Genomic DNA, 15,328 nt, shown 5'->3' on the forward strand with positions numbered 1-15,328 from the left:
CCACTTTAGTAAAAGTGTTGCCCTTACGTAGATAGTGGCCAAGTTCCTCCGTGTGGCCTTGACAGCAAAGAATCTGACAGCAAGTAAGCCTGTCCATGTGAGCAAAGCCCCAGGGACTGGCCACGCTACAGGAACAAGATGGGAATGGGGCAGTTCTAAGAGAGCATACAATGGGGCCTGGTCACAGCATGGCACATCATCTGCTGGTTTCCCTGACACCCCAGGCCTGATCATTGTGCCCAGAGCATGTAACTCAAAAGGGAGCTTGGCAGCATTCATGTCAGCCCAGCCAAATCTAGGGGACACTTCTAGGGAGATGACAGCGTCCTTACCTAATTCTGGGTGTCACTGCACACAGGGAGATTAGAGACCTGGGAAAAACAGGCTTTTGTGTGTGTGTGTGGCATTTGGGTTCAAACCTAGGGCCTCATATATGTTATGCAGGTGCTCCCCCAAGCTTCCCCCCTTGCCCATGGAAAGCCGCCCTTCAATCCCTCTGTCTATCCCAGAAGCCACGCAATCTCCGCTCACCTGTGCACCTCAGGAGGCTCCCTCTGGATTCTGGAGCTTGCCTCCACCACTTCTTTAGCAACTTTGCCACTACAAAAAGACAAAAACACAAGCTATGTGCACATTCATAGAAGGAGGGGTACACATACATTGGGTTTTTTACTTCACCACAGGCCGAGCCAGCTCTATGCTCCACATCTCCCTTTCTTCCACAGGGGAAGTCACGACAGAGGTAGAGGTGCCCTTTCCATAGACTTAATGAAGTGGAAACAGAAGGGGTACGTAGGGGCTGCAGAAGTAGCTAATGCAGGGGCAAAGCCTCACAGCATTACAAGCAGAACATTTCCATGTGAATAGCCTTACCCGAATCCATTGCTAAGTGGAACCATGTGTACCCACCTATATCGAAATCTACTTCCTTTAAAAAATATCTTGCTGCTTGACACAGTCTTGATCTGACTGGACTTCGCATACCTTTAAGAAAAAGCAAAGCAAAGGCAATAATGATACTGGAAAGTTAAAGTAGGATATGCTGCTAAGCTGTGCTAATCAGCTATTTTAACTATAAGAGAGAAATACATTTTCTATTTTGCCACAAGCACTGAAAGCAAAGTTTTACAACAGAACCGTTAATTTCACTATGTGCATTACAGTTGACGTCATACATGGTGTCTAATGTTTTTCCTTTCACCCTTTTTTGAAAGGAGCCTATCATGACCCACACACTTGTCTTTACAACCCATTACAGGTCAGGACTTGCAAAAAAGACTGGGAGACACTGATGACTGCAGGGACCCTTCCTCAAGTTTACCCTGAGAGAGAAGGAGAGGATGAGATTTTGTGACCTGGCACTGCTACACCCTCCAGAGTTGGGGGCACTTCGTTGATGTGCTTGTGTCAACAGTGCAGCAGGAAGCAGCTTCCTGGCATCACAGGTCACCTGCTATGTTACAAAGACCCACTGTGTATCCTCCTGCAGGGAATCAAGAGAATATACCACTATAGGCAAAGCTGCTGGCTTCTATGTCACCGTGGCCCAATGCCCTTTAACAGAATTCACACGGGTAGTTGACTAAGATACACAGGGAGCAGAAAGCCTGGCTAACCATTGATTCAGCACCTCTGAGCCACACCCTTAAATACGAACAAAACGACAACATGCTGAGAAACAATCAAGGACATGTGCGGCCCCAGGCCAGACACAGGGCCCTACATTACTATGACAGCTGAGGATGCCTCTACTCTAGTCACTCTAAGCCTTATGCAGTTAAATCCACACAGAAAGACAGGTTACAGAGTTCAGGGTCATTTAAAACATTGATATTCACAGAGGCCCCCCCCCACATCTGATACAAGTCCATTCACTGCCTCAGCAGCAGAATTGAGTGCTGGACCCGTCCACACATCAAGCTGAGCTCAGGAGATGCAGTCTCTGCACTCACAGAGTGAAAGGTGCAGAGAACCAAGTACAACAATCCAGGAACCACACAGATCTATGGACATGAACACCGTAGGGCTTTCTGTGAAGGGTAAGGTGACAGGAGCACCAGGAAGCAGGGCTGAGCTCGTCTGGGGGCCACGAAAGGTGCTCAAAGGAAAAAGCATCTGAGCTGAGATTGGGGCAGGAAGATACCAATGGGAGGGTGGAGAGCGGGTGCCCAGCAGAGGCCAGCAGGCACAAACACCCTCTGCGCTAGCCTTTGGAGCACTAGGAAGGACTGCTGCATGTGCACCCAGATTACCACACAGAGAAACACCCACTTTCCTAACGAAGAAGGAAAAGTACAGGTGCACAAGGTGGAAAATGACAAACCAGAGCAACAACCAGCCTGAATTTAAGCTGTCCTTGTTAAGCATTTTGGGCTTTCTCTAAAGAACAATGGAAAGCCCCAGGAACAATCTTCCACAAAGCTGTCCCTCTTAAACAACAGCTTGATTGAGATGTGATCCAAATGCCAAACACTTACGCTTTCAGACTTTCCACTCAGTGGTTTCTAGTGTGACTCACAGAACCTGAACAATAACCAGAAACTTAGTTACCACTATTTAACACTCAAACATTTCAATTCTCCTCAAAAGAAATCCTGTGTACCCCTCATGTTTTTAAAAATTTTATTAGTACATATTTGCACAACATGACACTGATAGTGTCACCTTGGGGGATGATTATACACCACAGCTTATTTCTTCTTTTTTTAAATACCCTTCCCCTTCTCTCCCTCCTTCTCCAGTTTCCCCACCCCAATTTTCATCCATATCAATGTTATTAATCTTAGATCACATTATCACAAGGCACATCTTTATCCTTATTTCCCCTTCCCCTCCTCTTCACCCCTTGCCCTTGTTTCCTGTTCCTCTTCCCTGTTGCAAGAGATCCACCCTTTTAACCATTTGTAGTTCTTCCTCCACGAAATGTTTGTTTATTCTTCTGGCCCATTTCTTGACTAGATCCTTACATATAGGTGGTTTAAATTTTTCTTTAGTTCTTTGTACATTCTAGATATTAGCCCTCTGTCTGAGGAGTAGCTGGCAAGGATTTTTCCCCACCCTGTTGGCTATCTCTTTACTCTAGTGACTGAATTCTTTTGCTGTACTTAAGCTTTTAAGTATGACAGAATTCCATTTATTGAATCTTGCTGTTACTTTTTGTGCAACTGAGGTTCTAGTTAGAAAATCCTTTCTTATACCTATGTCTACTAGTATTTTATCTGCCAGTAAGCCTAATGTTTCTGTTTGAATGTCTATATCTTTGAGCCTGTCTAATTTTAATCTAGTATATGATGAGAGAGAAGGGTTCAGTTTCAACCTTCCACAAACAGATACACAGGTTTCCCAATACCATGTGCTGAATAGTCTAACTTTGCTCTAACATAAACTTTGGCCTCTTTGTCAAAGATCAAATAGCTAAACATGTCTGGGGAAGTTTCTCTATCCTCTGTTCTGTCCCACTGACCCAGGTATGTTTTTGTTCCAGAACATGCTGGTTTTATCAGTATTGTTTTGCAGTATAGCTTGAAGCCAGGTATTGCTATGCCTTCTGCTTTGCTCTTGTTGCCAAAAATTGCTTTTGCTCTTCTGGTTCTCTTCTGGCTCCATATGAACCTTAGAATTGTTTTCTCTAGTTCTGCAAATTTGCTGTGGGTATTTTGATTGGAACTGCATTGAATCTAACAGTTTTTGCAGTATGGCCATTTTGGCAATACTGGCTCTGCCTATCCAGAAGCAGAGGACAACTTTTCATTTTCCAATGTCCTCTTCAATCTTCCTCTTCAAATTACTGCAGTTTTCTTTGTGAGCTCTTTAACATACTTGGTTGGCTTTAGTTCCTAGGCATTTTGTTTTTCTTGAAGCTCATGAATGTACTGTTTCGAAAATTTGTTTCTCATCAAGTTAATTATGATGTACAAAAATGCTACTTTTTAATTTTATTTTAAAGAGGGTAAAATTGAACACAACAGAACAGAGCAAAACAGAACATAAGAAAGCAATGTAAGAGACATAAATTTCAAAGCCAGATAATCAGAGATCTTCACTATCTATCCTATTGTCTGTTTTCTTCCAAACAGTTGACCGTATATTCACATTCAGAGAATTTATATGAAACAACATAGAATACAACTGATCTGAACAAGATGAGGAATGCATTTTAGGTCTTCAAGATCAGACAACAGGGAGGTCAACAATGGCTATCATTGTGTTTCTCATTCTCTTCAAAACAGCTGTCCATACCTTCATATATGTTAAGATTAAACAAAACAAAACAGGCTAAAATTACTCTGAACAAAGAATAATAGTATTGCTGGATTTCACATCATAACACTATGGGATCAGCACTGGGTACTATAGTGTCTTTTTCTTCAAAGTAGTTGGTCACTTCATCATGCATTATAGAAACAGTTTTCATAAACTGTTTATAGGTCCTACATATACATGAGTCTTAACATGTATTTCTATCCTTTCTACATTAGAGGGAGAAACAAAACAAAGCAAGAAAAAACAAAACAAAGCATATTCCTATAAAAACAGGATATGAAAAAGTCATATAAAACCACAGTACAAGGTGATCTACAACAGTTACTGTATTGTCTCTTGTTATCTGCAATAGAACTGTCTATATCATCAGACATAGTATAATTGAATATAGCAGTACATAACAATATTAATAAAAACAAAACTTTGTAGACAGTGTAAAACTTCAAAAATGGGTAATGATCAAACCAGAATGGATATTGTGGTGAATCTTGTCATCTTCAGTGTAGTTGCTTGTACTCTCAGACTTGATACTATTAATCATAATAGATTTGAATAAAATCTGTCAATACCAAATAGCAATCTAGCAAACCAGATTCAACTAAGATCAGTCATGGTAAAACAGTTTAGGTTATACAGGGCGTCAGATTAAGTTAATAGGAAATTAAGAATGATAACTATACTATATCCTGCTATTTTTGGGATAGCTGTCTGTGCCCTCAAATCTAGTGCAAGTATACAAACTGGGATAGAATATCATCTATCTGAACTAAGAGGTTCAAGTAATGTGGGTTTTAAATCCTGATACATTATTAACAATATACTCTGCCTTCTTTTTTTAGACTATTCCTCCCCTTTCAGTCTCACAGGGTGAACTGTGCATTTTGGGTCCCACCACTTCCTCAGTTTTTAGACTGGTGTGGGGGGGAACCTGCTATTTACCTAAGTGGTTCTGAACCTTCTCATTCCTGGACTTGATCTCAAGTTGTATTCCTTTATCTATAAAACCTGTCTTTTCAACCTATCTGCAGGTGCTGGTCAAGTTGTCCCTATCACTCTCTAGTTTGCTGGGTTCCATGTCACATAGAACATTGTTTTTTCATATTTGATTTTTGGTCCATAAACCCTTTTTCAGGTTAATTATATTTTCTATACAGAGCATCTTGGCGGACACTATCTCCTGATCTACTCTGCCTGTGTTTCTTGGTTTTCATTTTTTTTAGTGTATCAGAGTCATCTATATTAGAGATTATAACCAACCTTCTCTGCCTCATTTCTGTTGTGCTCTTTTTCTGCCATTAGTTGTTTGCTTTTCTCCTTCATTCCACTTTCTGCCCCATTCATTGAGGCCTCTCTGCCACTGTTCCTGAAATCCTGGTATTCTCTCACTTTCTCTGTCTTTCTCTCTCTCTCTCCTTCTCTCTCTCTTATGTCCTTCAGTACTCTCTGTAGAGTTGGATTGGTGGTTGCAAATTCTCCCAGCTACTCTTTGTCATGGAAGCATCTTGTTTCTCCATTAATTTCTAAAGACATTTTTTCAGGGTACATCAATCTGGGCTGGAGGTCTTTTTCTTTCAGGGCTTGGAATACTTTGCTCTAAGCTCTTCTTGATTTGATGGTCTGTGTTAAGAAGTCTGCCATGATTTTGATGGGTTTTCCTTTATAGATGATCTGTTTCTTTTCTCTGATGACTTTTAATATTCTGTTCTTATATTGAATTTCTGGGATCTTGATTATTATATGTCTGGGTGTAGCTCTATTTTGGTTGTAGGCGGCTGAAGTTCTGTATGCCTCATACCTCTTTCCTTTTCCTATGCTTAGGAAGTTTTCCTTAATTATTTCTGTGAATAGCCTTTGTATTTCACTTGTTTTTACCCCTGCTTTTTCATTAACATTTTTTATTCTTAAGTTATAGATCCTCTTGTCTACATAGATCCCAGGATTTTTTCAGGTGGTATATTCCTTATTACTGTGTCAATTTCATTGCTTATTCCTGGGTTGTTAAGCATACTTATGTCTTCTTGGATTAGTTTTGGTAATTTGTGTGTGTCTAAGCATTTTTCCATTTTTAAAAATCTGTTAATTTGTTGGAATATAATTTTTTAAGTAGTTGCTATCTTCTGGATTTCCACAGTGTCTCTTGCAATTTCATCTTTTTCATTTCTAACTGTGCTGATGTCTTTTTTTCTTTCTTTTGGTAACCCTGGCTAGCACCTATTTTATTTATTCTTTTAAAGAACCCTATTTTATTTTTACTTCCTTTAGTCTTAATTTCATTGATTTCCACTCTGATCTTTATCAATTCTCTCTTTAATTTTGGTTTGGGGCTGGTTTGTTTTTCATTCTTAAGTATGTTAAGCACATAAAATTTACTTGGGCTTATTTTGTTTTCCTAATATGAGCACTGACTGTGATGAACTTTCATCTTAGAACTATTTTTACAGTTTTCCAGAGGACTCATTGAATCATACCATCATCAACTTCCACAAAATTTTAAATTTCCTCTGCGACCTATGGCTTATTAGTACAGTTAATTTCCCAGGAGCTTTTGCATTTTCCAAAATTTTTTCAGGTATTGTTTACTTTGTTTCTGTTTTTCTTTTTCTGCTTTGTTTTTTAAATAAAGTGTTTTTCTATGCAGTTCATGCTGGTCTTTTTTTTTTTTTTTTAGAACAGAGTACAAGTTTATCAACAATGGTTATCAACGTTGTCCCTTGTTTCCTTAAAAAGAATTGTCTATCTTATTAGATATTATAAAGTTGGACAAAACAGTAGAGAACAAGACCAATAAAACTTAGGCATTGTAAACATTACAGGACTTCCAAAGAAGACAATAGTCAAACCAGAATGGGTATCTTAGTGAATCTTATTGTCTTCAAAGTAGTTGCCTATGTCTTCAAACTTGATACTATCATATAGAATGGAACAGAGTCTAATCAGTCAAAACAAGATCGTGGGAGTACTACAGGACTTCAAAACAAGTTAATAGGAAATCGAAAAGAGTTACTATTTATATATCCTAATTTTTTTGAATTTTTTCTTTAATTAAGACAAACATAAGAAATGACTAAATAATTTTTTTGAAACAATAAGGGGGAGATTGAGATAAAACAGGACATAACAATATAACAATAGAGGTCACAGCATGACTGTTTCAACAACCTAGTACTTCACCACCTTATAACCTGACTTAATAGTAGTTACCATAGTGTCTTTTTCCTTGAAATATTTGGATAAAACTTCATATACTCTAGCTTCAAATATTTTCATATCAAGAAGCCCAGAATAAAGCCTTTCTAATTAATGAGTGAAAACTTTATAAGGCTTCAAGGCCACCTAATGGGGAATCATGATTACCACATATTTTTATATATTTGAATCATTATTTACATTAGGGAAACTATTCGGTATTCACACATGCGAGATTGATTTATTTCACTAATGAGTATGGTCTCAAGCTGCGCCCATTTATTGATAAATATCTCAATGTGATCCTTCTTTATAGCTGAATAATACTCCATTGTATAGAAATACCACAACTTTTTTATCCATTCCTCAGTTGATGGGCACTTGGGTTGTTTCCAAGATCTGGCGATTACAAATTGTGCTGCTATAAACATAGGTGCACATATATCACTGTGGTATGATGCTTTCAGTTCTTCTGGGAATATGCCTAGAAGTGGAATAGCTGGAATAAATGGGATTTCCAGTCCCAACTTTTTGAGAAATCTCCAGACAGATCTCCACAAAGGCTGTACCAGTCTACACTCCCACCAGCAGTGCAGGAGAGTTCCTTTTTCCCCACAGCCTCTCCAGCATTTGTTGTCGGTTTTCTTGATCCTGGCCATTCTTTCAGGAGTGAGATGGTATCTCAGTGTGGTTTTAATTTGCATTTCTCTAATGACCAATGATGATGAGCATTTTTTCATGTATTTATTTGCCATTTGCATTTCTTCATCTGAGAATTGCATATTCATCTCAGATGCCCATTTTTGGATTGGATCTTTGAATTTCGGAGGTCTGAGTTTCTTTAATTCTTTATATGTTTTAGACAAGAGGCCCTTGTCTGAGAGAGAGTTCACTAAAATCTTTTCCCAGTTTGTGGGTTTTCTTTTCACTATGCTGGAGATTTCTTTTGACATGCAGAAACTTTTTAATAAGAAGTGGTCCCAGTTATTGATTCTGGGAAGTATTTCCCGTGCGGTTTGAGTCCTGTTCATGAATTCTTTACCTACTCCTATGTCTCCAAGGTTTCTACCTATTTTGTCTTCCAATAGATTTAGTGTTTCTGTTTTAATATTCAGATCTTTGACCCATTTAGATTTTAATTTAGTACATGGTGATAGACATGGGTCTAGCTTTAGTTTTCGGCAAATGGAGAGCCAGTTTTTCCAGCACCATTTATTAAAGAGACTGTCGTTCTTCCAGTGAACCTGCTTGGCTCCTTTATTAAAAATAAGGTGGTTGAGTGTGTTCGTAGTTGTGGTTGTATCTTCTAATCTATTCCACTGATCTTCAGCTCTGTTTTGATTCCAATACCATGTTGATTTTACTACTGTTGCTTTGTAGTATAACTTCAAGTCAGGGATTGTGATGCCTCCTGCTTTGTCTTTGCTGCTTAGAATTGCCTTTGCGATTCTAGGTCTCTTCTGGTTCCAGATGAAATTTAGGAGTGATTTCTCTAGATCTATAAGGTATGTTGATGGTATTTCTATTGGGATTGCATTGAATCTGTATAACAGTTTTGGGAGAATGGCCATTTTCACAATGTTTGTTCTTCCTATCCATGAGCAAGGGATGTCTTTCCATTTTCTGAGATCATCTTCAATTTCCTTTTTCAGTGTATTATAATTTTCACTGTATAAGTCTTTCACTTCTTTCGTAAGAGTAATTCCTAAATATTTCATTTTTTTGCTTGCTAATGTGAATAGTCCAGTTTCTCTTATTTCCCTCTCTGTAATTTTGTTGTTCGTGTATAGGAATGCTATTGATTTCTGAGTATTGATTTTGTATCCAGCCACATTACTGAATTTATTTATTGTATCTAAGAGTATTTCAATGGAGTTTAGGGGGTCTTCTATGTAGAGTATCATGTCATCTGCAAACAATGATAATTTAACTTCTTCTTTTCCTATCTTTACCCCTTTTATTTCTCTTTCTTGCCTAATTGCTCTGGCTAGTACTTCCAGTACTATATTAAATAGGAGTGGTGATAAAGGATATCCTTGTCTTGTACCCGATTTTAAAGTAAAGGCTTTCAATTTTTGGCCATTTAGTATGATGCTGGCTGTTGGTTTGTCATAAATGGCCTTTATTATATTGAGGTAAAGACCATTTATTCCAATTTTCTGTAAAGTTCTTATCATGAATAAGTGTTGGACCTTATCGAAGGCTTTTTCTGCATCTATAGAGATGATCATGTGATTCTTATTTTTGGCTTTATTGATATGGTGGATTACATTTATTGATTTGCGTATGTTGAACCATCCTTGCATTCCTGGGATGAATCCCACTTGGTCATGGTGTATAATCTTCTTGATGATTTGCTGGATCCTATTTGCCAATATTTTATTGAGGATTTTTGCATCTGTGTTCATTAGGGAGATCGGTCTATAGTTCTCTTTTATAGTTGGGTCTTTCTCAGGTTTTGGTACTAGAGTAATATTTGCTTCCAGGAATGACTTAGGAAGGATTGCTTCCCTTTCAATTTCATTGAATAGTTTGAGGAGTGTCGGCATTAGGTCTTCTTTATATTTCTTGTAGAATTCTGCAGTGAATCCATCTGGGCCTGGGCTCTTCTTGGTGGGCAAGGACCCAATTACATTCTCAATTTCATTAGCAGAGATTGGGTTATTCAACAGTTTTATATCCTCTTGATCTAGCTTTGGTACTTCATATGCTTCTAAGAATCTGTCTATTTCTTCTGTGTTATCAAACTTTTGAGAGTAGAGGTTTTCGAAATAGGTGTTGATGATCCTCTGTATTTCTATTGGGTCTGTAGTGATTTCTCCTTTTTCATTTCTTATTGCATGAATTTGAGCTTTTTCTTTCCTTTTTTTAATAAGGTTGGCTAGGGGCTTATCGATTTTATTTATTCTTTCAAAGAACCAACTCTTTGATTCGTTGATTCTTTGGATTGTTTTCTTAGTCTCTATTGCATTGATTTCTGCTCTGATTTTTATAATTTCCTCTCTTCTTTTGGCTTTGGGCTTGACTTGCTCTTCTTTTTCTAGCTGTTTGAGGTGTAGCATCAAATTATTTATTTGTATTCGCTCTGTTTTCCTGATGTGGGATCTCAGTGCAATAAATTTTCCTCTCAGAATGGCTTTCATTGCATCCCACAGATTCCAGTAAGTTGTATCTGCATTTTCATTTTCTTTTAGGTATTGTTTAATTTCTTCTTTAATTTCTTCTGTGACCCACTGATTACTCAAGAGTGTGTTATTTAGTTTCCATGTGTTTGCGGAATTTTTGCAATATCCTTTGTCATTAATTTCTAATTCCAGAGCGCTATGATCCGATAATATGCAAGGGATGATTTCAACTCTTTTGCATTTGCTTAAATATGTTCTGTGAGCTAATATATGGTCTATTTTAGAAAATGATCCATGTACTGCTGAGAAGAATGTGTATTCTGATGTTGTTGGGTGGAACATTCTGTATATGTCTATCAAACCCATTTGTTCACAGGTGTGATTCAGTTCTGTTATTTCTTTGCTCATTTTCTGTCTGGTTGATCTGTCCCTTGGTGTCAGTGGTGTATTAAGGTCTCCTGTTACAATTGTGTTACTGATAATTTGAGTTTTCATTTCTGTTAATAATTGTTTTATATAACTGGGTGCTCTGGAGTTTGGTGCGTATATATTTAAGATAGTTATCTCTTCCTCTTGGAGTTTTCCCCTTACGAGTATGTAGTGACCTTCTTTGTCCTTTATGGTCATTGTTGGTTTAAAGTTCACGTTGTCTGCAAACAGAATGGCTACTCCTGCCTTTTTTTGGATTCCTGCTGCATGAAGAATTGTTTTCCATCCTTTGACTTTCAGTCTGTGAGTATCTTTCTGGGTTAGATGGGTTTCCTGTAAACAGCATATGGTTGGATTTTGTTTCTTGATCCATTCTGCTAGTCTGTTTCTTTTGATTGGTGCATTGAGACCATTTACATTAATGGTTATTACTGTTAAATGCTGGTTAATTGTAGGAATGTTATCTCTCTGCTGTTGCATCTTTATCTTTCAGTTCTGTTTAATTATTTGCTTTGCTTAGTGCTTTTTTCCTTTGTGTATCTAAACTGTCTTTCAATATTTTTTGCAGGGTTGGTTTGGTGTTCGTGAAGTTCTTCAGCTGTTCTTTGTCATGGAAGTATCGTATTGCACCATCTATTTTGAATGATAATTTTGCAGGATATATCAGTCTTGGTTGGAAATCATTTTGCTTTAGGATCTGGAATACTTCACTCCATGCTCTTCTTGACTTTATCGTTTGTGCTGAGAAGTCTGCTGTGATTCTGATAGGTTTTCCTTTATAAGTGATCTGTCTTTTCTCTCTGACAGCTTTTAATAATCTATTCTTGTGTTGGATTTCTGGGATGGTGATTATTATATGTCTGGGTGTAGTTTTATTTTGGTTATGACTGTTTGGAGTTCTATATGCTTCACTGATCCTGATGTCAGTTTCTGATCTCATGCTTGGGAAATTTTCAGCTATTACTTCTCGAAATATCCTCCTGACATCCTTCATGTTGTCTCCCTCTCTTTCATTAATCCCTATCATTCTTATGTTATTCTTCTTTGCATCGTCTTGCAGTTGTTGAATTGTTGTATCCTGGTTCCTTGTTATTTTCAAAAGATCTTTCCTTTCCTGTTCACTAGCTGCAATCCTGTCTTCAAGGTCTGAAATTCTATCTTCACTTTCATTAAGGCGGTTTTTACAACTTTCAGTGGAGTTTTTTATTTCCTGTATATCTCTGTGCATCTGCATTATGTATTCTGTTTGTTTCTTATATTGCTCGTCTAGGGATTCTGTCTTTTTGTTTAGTTCCTCCAATTTTTTATCTGTGTTTTCTTTAGATATATTTAGAATCTCTTTCATTTCTTTTATCATTTCTTCTTTTATCTGGGAGATTATTTCGAGTTTGAATTTCTTTAAAGCTTCCTGGAGTTGCTTGTCAATTTCAGTGGCTATTGTGTCCGATATATGAGGTGGATGGGATATATTTTCTTCTATATACATCGCTCCTAGGGTTTCTTGAGATGGGCTGGAGGTTTGAGGTTGTAATTTGGTCTTTCGTTTTGTCATTTTCCTATATTTCTGTGTTTCAAGTGTTATTTGAAAGCTTCCTCAGGATCTGTTGAAAATCCCCTTCTATGTTTGGAGCTACTGAGACTCTGGCGCCGCGCTACCCCAAGCCATTAGGCCTACAGAACCAGTGGCCCTCCTCTGCCTGCTCAGAACTCCGCAGTTCCAGACAAGCTGGGCCTCAGGGACACTGTGCGCCCACCTGCCCCTTGGAAGCTCCACAGTTCTTCAATCGCAGCTGGGTTAGGGTACTCACCACAGGCCGCAGTGCTTCAGGAACCTGTGGACCCTCCCTGGTTGCAGAGATATCCACAGTCCTCCAGACACATGGAGAGGCCGATGCAGGCACCCGAAATCTGCCCAGCTCCTCCTCTGCAGACCAATGGCCAGGCGCGGCAGCTAAACAGGCTGGGCTAGGCTGGTAGTGTGGGCCAGCCCACCTATCGGGAGCTCAGCAGGTCTCCAAGTGAAGCCGGAATGGGGAGGCTGATGTGGAAGCCTCAAACCCACCTCTCCCCTTCACTGCACCTGGAAGCCTGAGGGAACTCCAGCAGTCTGGGCACAGATATCCAGAGTCCTCCAGACACGCAGAGAGGCCGGTGAGGGCACCCCAGATCTGCCCAGCTCCTCCTCTGCAGGCCTATGGCCAGGCGCGGCAGCTAAACAGGCTGGGCTAGGCTGGTAGTGTGGGCCAGCCCACCTATGGGGAGCTCAGCAGGTCTCCAAGTGAAGCCGGGAATGGGGAGGCTGATGTGGAAGCCTCAAACCCACCTCTCTCCTTCACTGCACCTGGAAGCCTGAGGGAACTCCAGCAGTCTGGGCGCAGATATCCAGAGTCCTCCAGACACGCAGAGAGGCCGGTGAGGGCACCCCAGATCTGCCCAGCTCCTCCTCTGCAGGCCTATGGCCAGGCGTGGCAGCTAAACAGGCTGGGCTAGGCTGGTAGTGTGGGCCAGCCCACCTATGGGGAGCTCAGCAGGTCTCCAAGTGAAGCCGGGAATGGGGAGGCTGATGTGGAAGCCTCAAACCCACCTCTCTCCTTCACTGCCCCTGGAAGCCTGAGGGAACTCCAGCAGTCTGGGCGCAGATATCCAGAGTCCTCCAGACACGCAGAGAGGCCAGTGAGGGCACCCCAGATCTGCCCAGCTCCTCCTCTGCAGACCTATGGCCAGGCGCGGCAGCTAAACAGGCTGGGCTAGGCTGGTAGTGTGGGCCAGCCCACCTATGGGGAGCTCAGCAGGTCTCCAAATGAAGCCGGGAATGGGGAGGCTGATGTGGAAGCCTCAAACCCACCTCTCTCCTTCACTGCACCTGGAAGCCTGAGGGAACTCCAGCAGTCTGGGCGCAGATATCCAGAGTCCTCCAGACACGCAGAGAGGCCAGTGAGGGCACCCCAGATCCTCATGCTGGTCTTGAACTCATTTTGTAGCTCAAGCTGGCCTCAAACTCACAGTGATTCTCCTGCCTCTGCCTTCCACGTGCTAAGATTAAAGGCATGTGCCACCATGCCTGGCTGGATTTCTAATTTTATTGCACAGTGGCTTGATAGTATACATGAGGTCTTTTAAAATCTTTTATTACCAGGCTTGTGGACTAGTGTGTGGTCTAGTCTGGAAAAAAGTATCATTTGTTGCTGAAAAGAATGTACACTGTGTTGTAGAGGGTTGAATACTCTGTAAATATCTATTACATCCATATGTTCAAGGGTATGATTCAACTCTGAAGTTTGTTTATAGACTGTTTATTTAGATGATCTGTTTGCAAAAGTGCAAAATTGTAAAATTTTCTACTATGATTGTGTTACTGTTTATTTGATCTTTATTTTCAGCAGTTTATGTTTTATCAAGAAAGGTGCATATGTTTATCAGTGTTATCTCTTCTAATTCATTTTACCCAGAAGTTTATCATGTATGATATTAGAATTGCTACCCCTGCTTGTTTTCAGGGTCCTGGTGCATGAAATACTGTTTTCCATCCTTTAATCTTTAGCCTCTGAGTACCTTTTTTAATTACATGACCTTAAATGCCGATCTGTTTTTTTAATTGGGGAGTTGAGGCTCTCAACATTGAGAGATATTACTGAGATGCGGTGTTCTTACTATCATTGCCTTTTTTATCTGTTGGTGTAAATCCTTTTTCTTTCCCTGATTTTTTGTAGTTATTTATCCACTGACCTGATTAGTTTCTTCTGTGTTTTTAGTTGTCTGATTATTTCTATCAAAAATATTCCTAAGTATTTGCTCTAGAGCTGCTTTAGCACTCATCTAACTTCTGAACTGATTACTTTCATGAAAAAAAAAACATTATTTCTCAATCTATTTAGAAGGATACTTTTGCTGGTTAATGAGAATCTGCAGCTTATGTGAAGAACTTTAGTAGGATGCTGCCTCCCCATAAATTTCAGCTTTTTATGTTCAATGCACATATTTACTCCTTCTGTTATTTACTTTAAGTAGTTTGGACTCTGTCCCTATATTTTGCTATAAGAATTATTTTTGGTTATGGCAGCATCCACAGATTCAATCACACAACGCTCCTATATGGCAGTCCTTGCAGCTCCTCTTCCCTCCTTTGTCTACCCTCTATGCACAATAGGGCCATTTATTATTTGTGGCTGTTCTTAGTGAGGTAGGTGAAATGCAGGGAGAAAATGGAAGGTGGGTGGATGAAGAGTGTGAGACACCAAGAGGAGGCACACAGGCAGGGGATAGTGGCAGATGAGAAGGAAAGGTTGATGTTGACTCTGATTCTATGAGAGTACTTTCAGCTGAGT

The 15,328-nt window shown here is 39.7% G+C and overlaps 1 protein-coding gene across 4 annotated transcripts in view; it reads right to left on the minus strand.

Annotated features, from left to right (window-relative positions):
* The window catches only part of Frmd3 (FERM domain containing 3), a 259,089-nt gene that overhangs the window by 38,625 nt on the left and 205,136 nt on the right, over positions 1 to 15,328 (minus strand). For all 4 annotated transcript variants that reach the window (XM_013158449.2, XM_063243500.1, XM_013158447.3 and 1 more), the window contains 2 exons: positions 910 to 984; positions 532 to 600 (listed from right to left, as the gene is read on the minus strand). In XM_013158449.2, coding sequence (XP_013013903.2) covers positions 532 to 600; positions 910 to 984 — 144 coding nt within the window. The remainder of the gene's footprint in view (positions 1 to 531; positions 601 to 909; positions 985 to 15,328) is intronic.

This window comes from Cavia porcellus, unplaced genomic scaffold (genome assembly GCF_034190915.1).
Source record: "Cavia porcellus strain 051 isolate PalLab524CR breed Dunkin Hartley unplaced genomic scaffold, mCavPor4.1 scaffold_2, whole genome shotgun sequence".
NCBI classification, from domain to species: domain Eukaryota; kingdom Metazoa; phylum Chordata; class Mammalia; order Rodentia; family Caviidae; genus Cavia; species Cavia porcellus.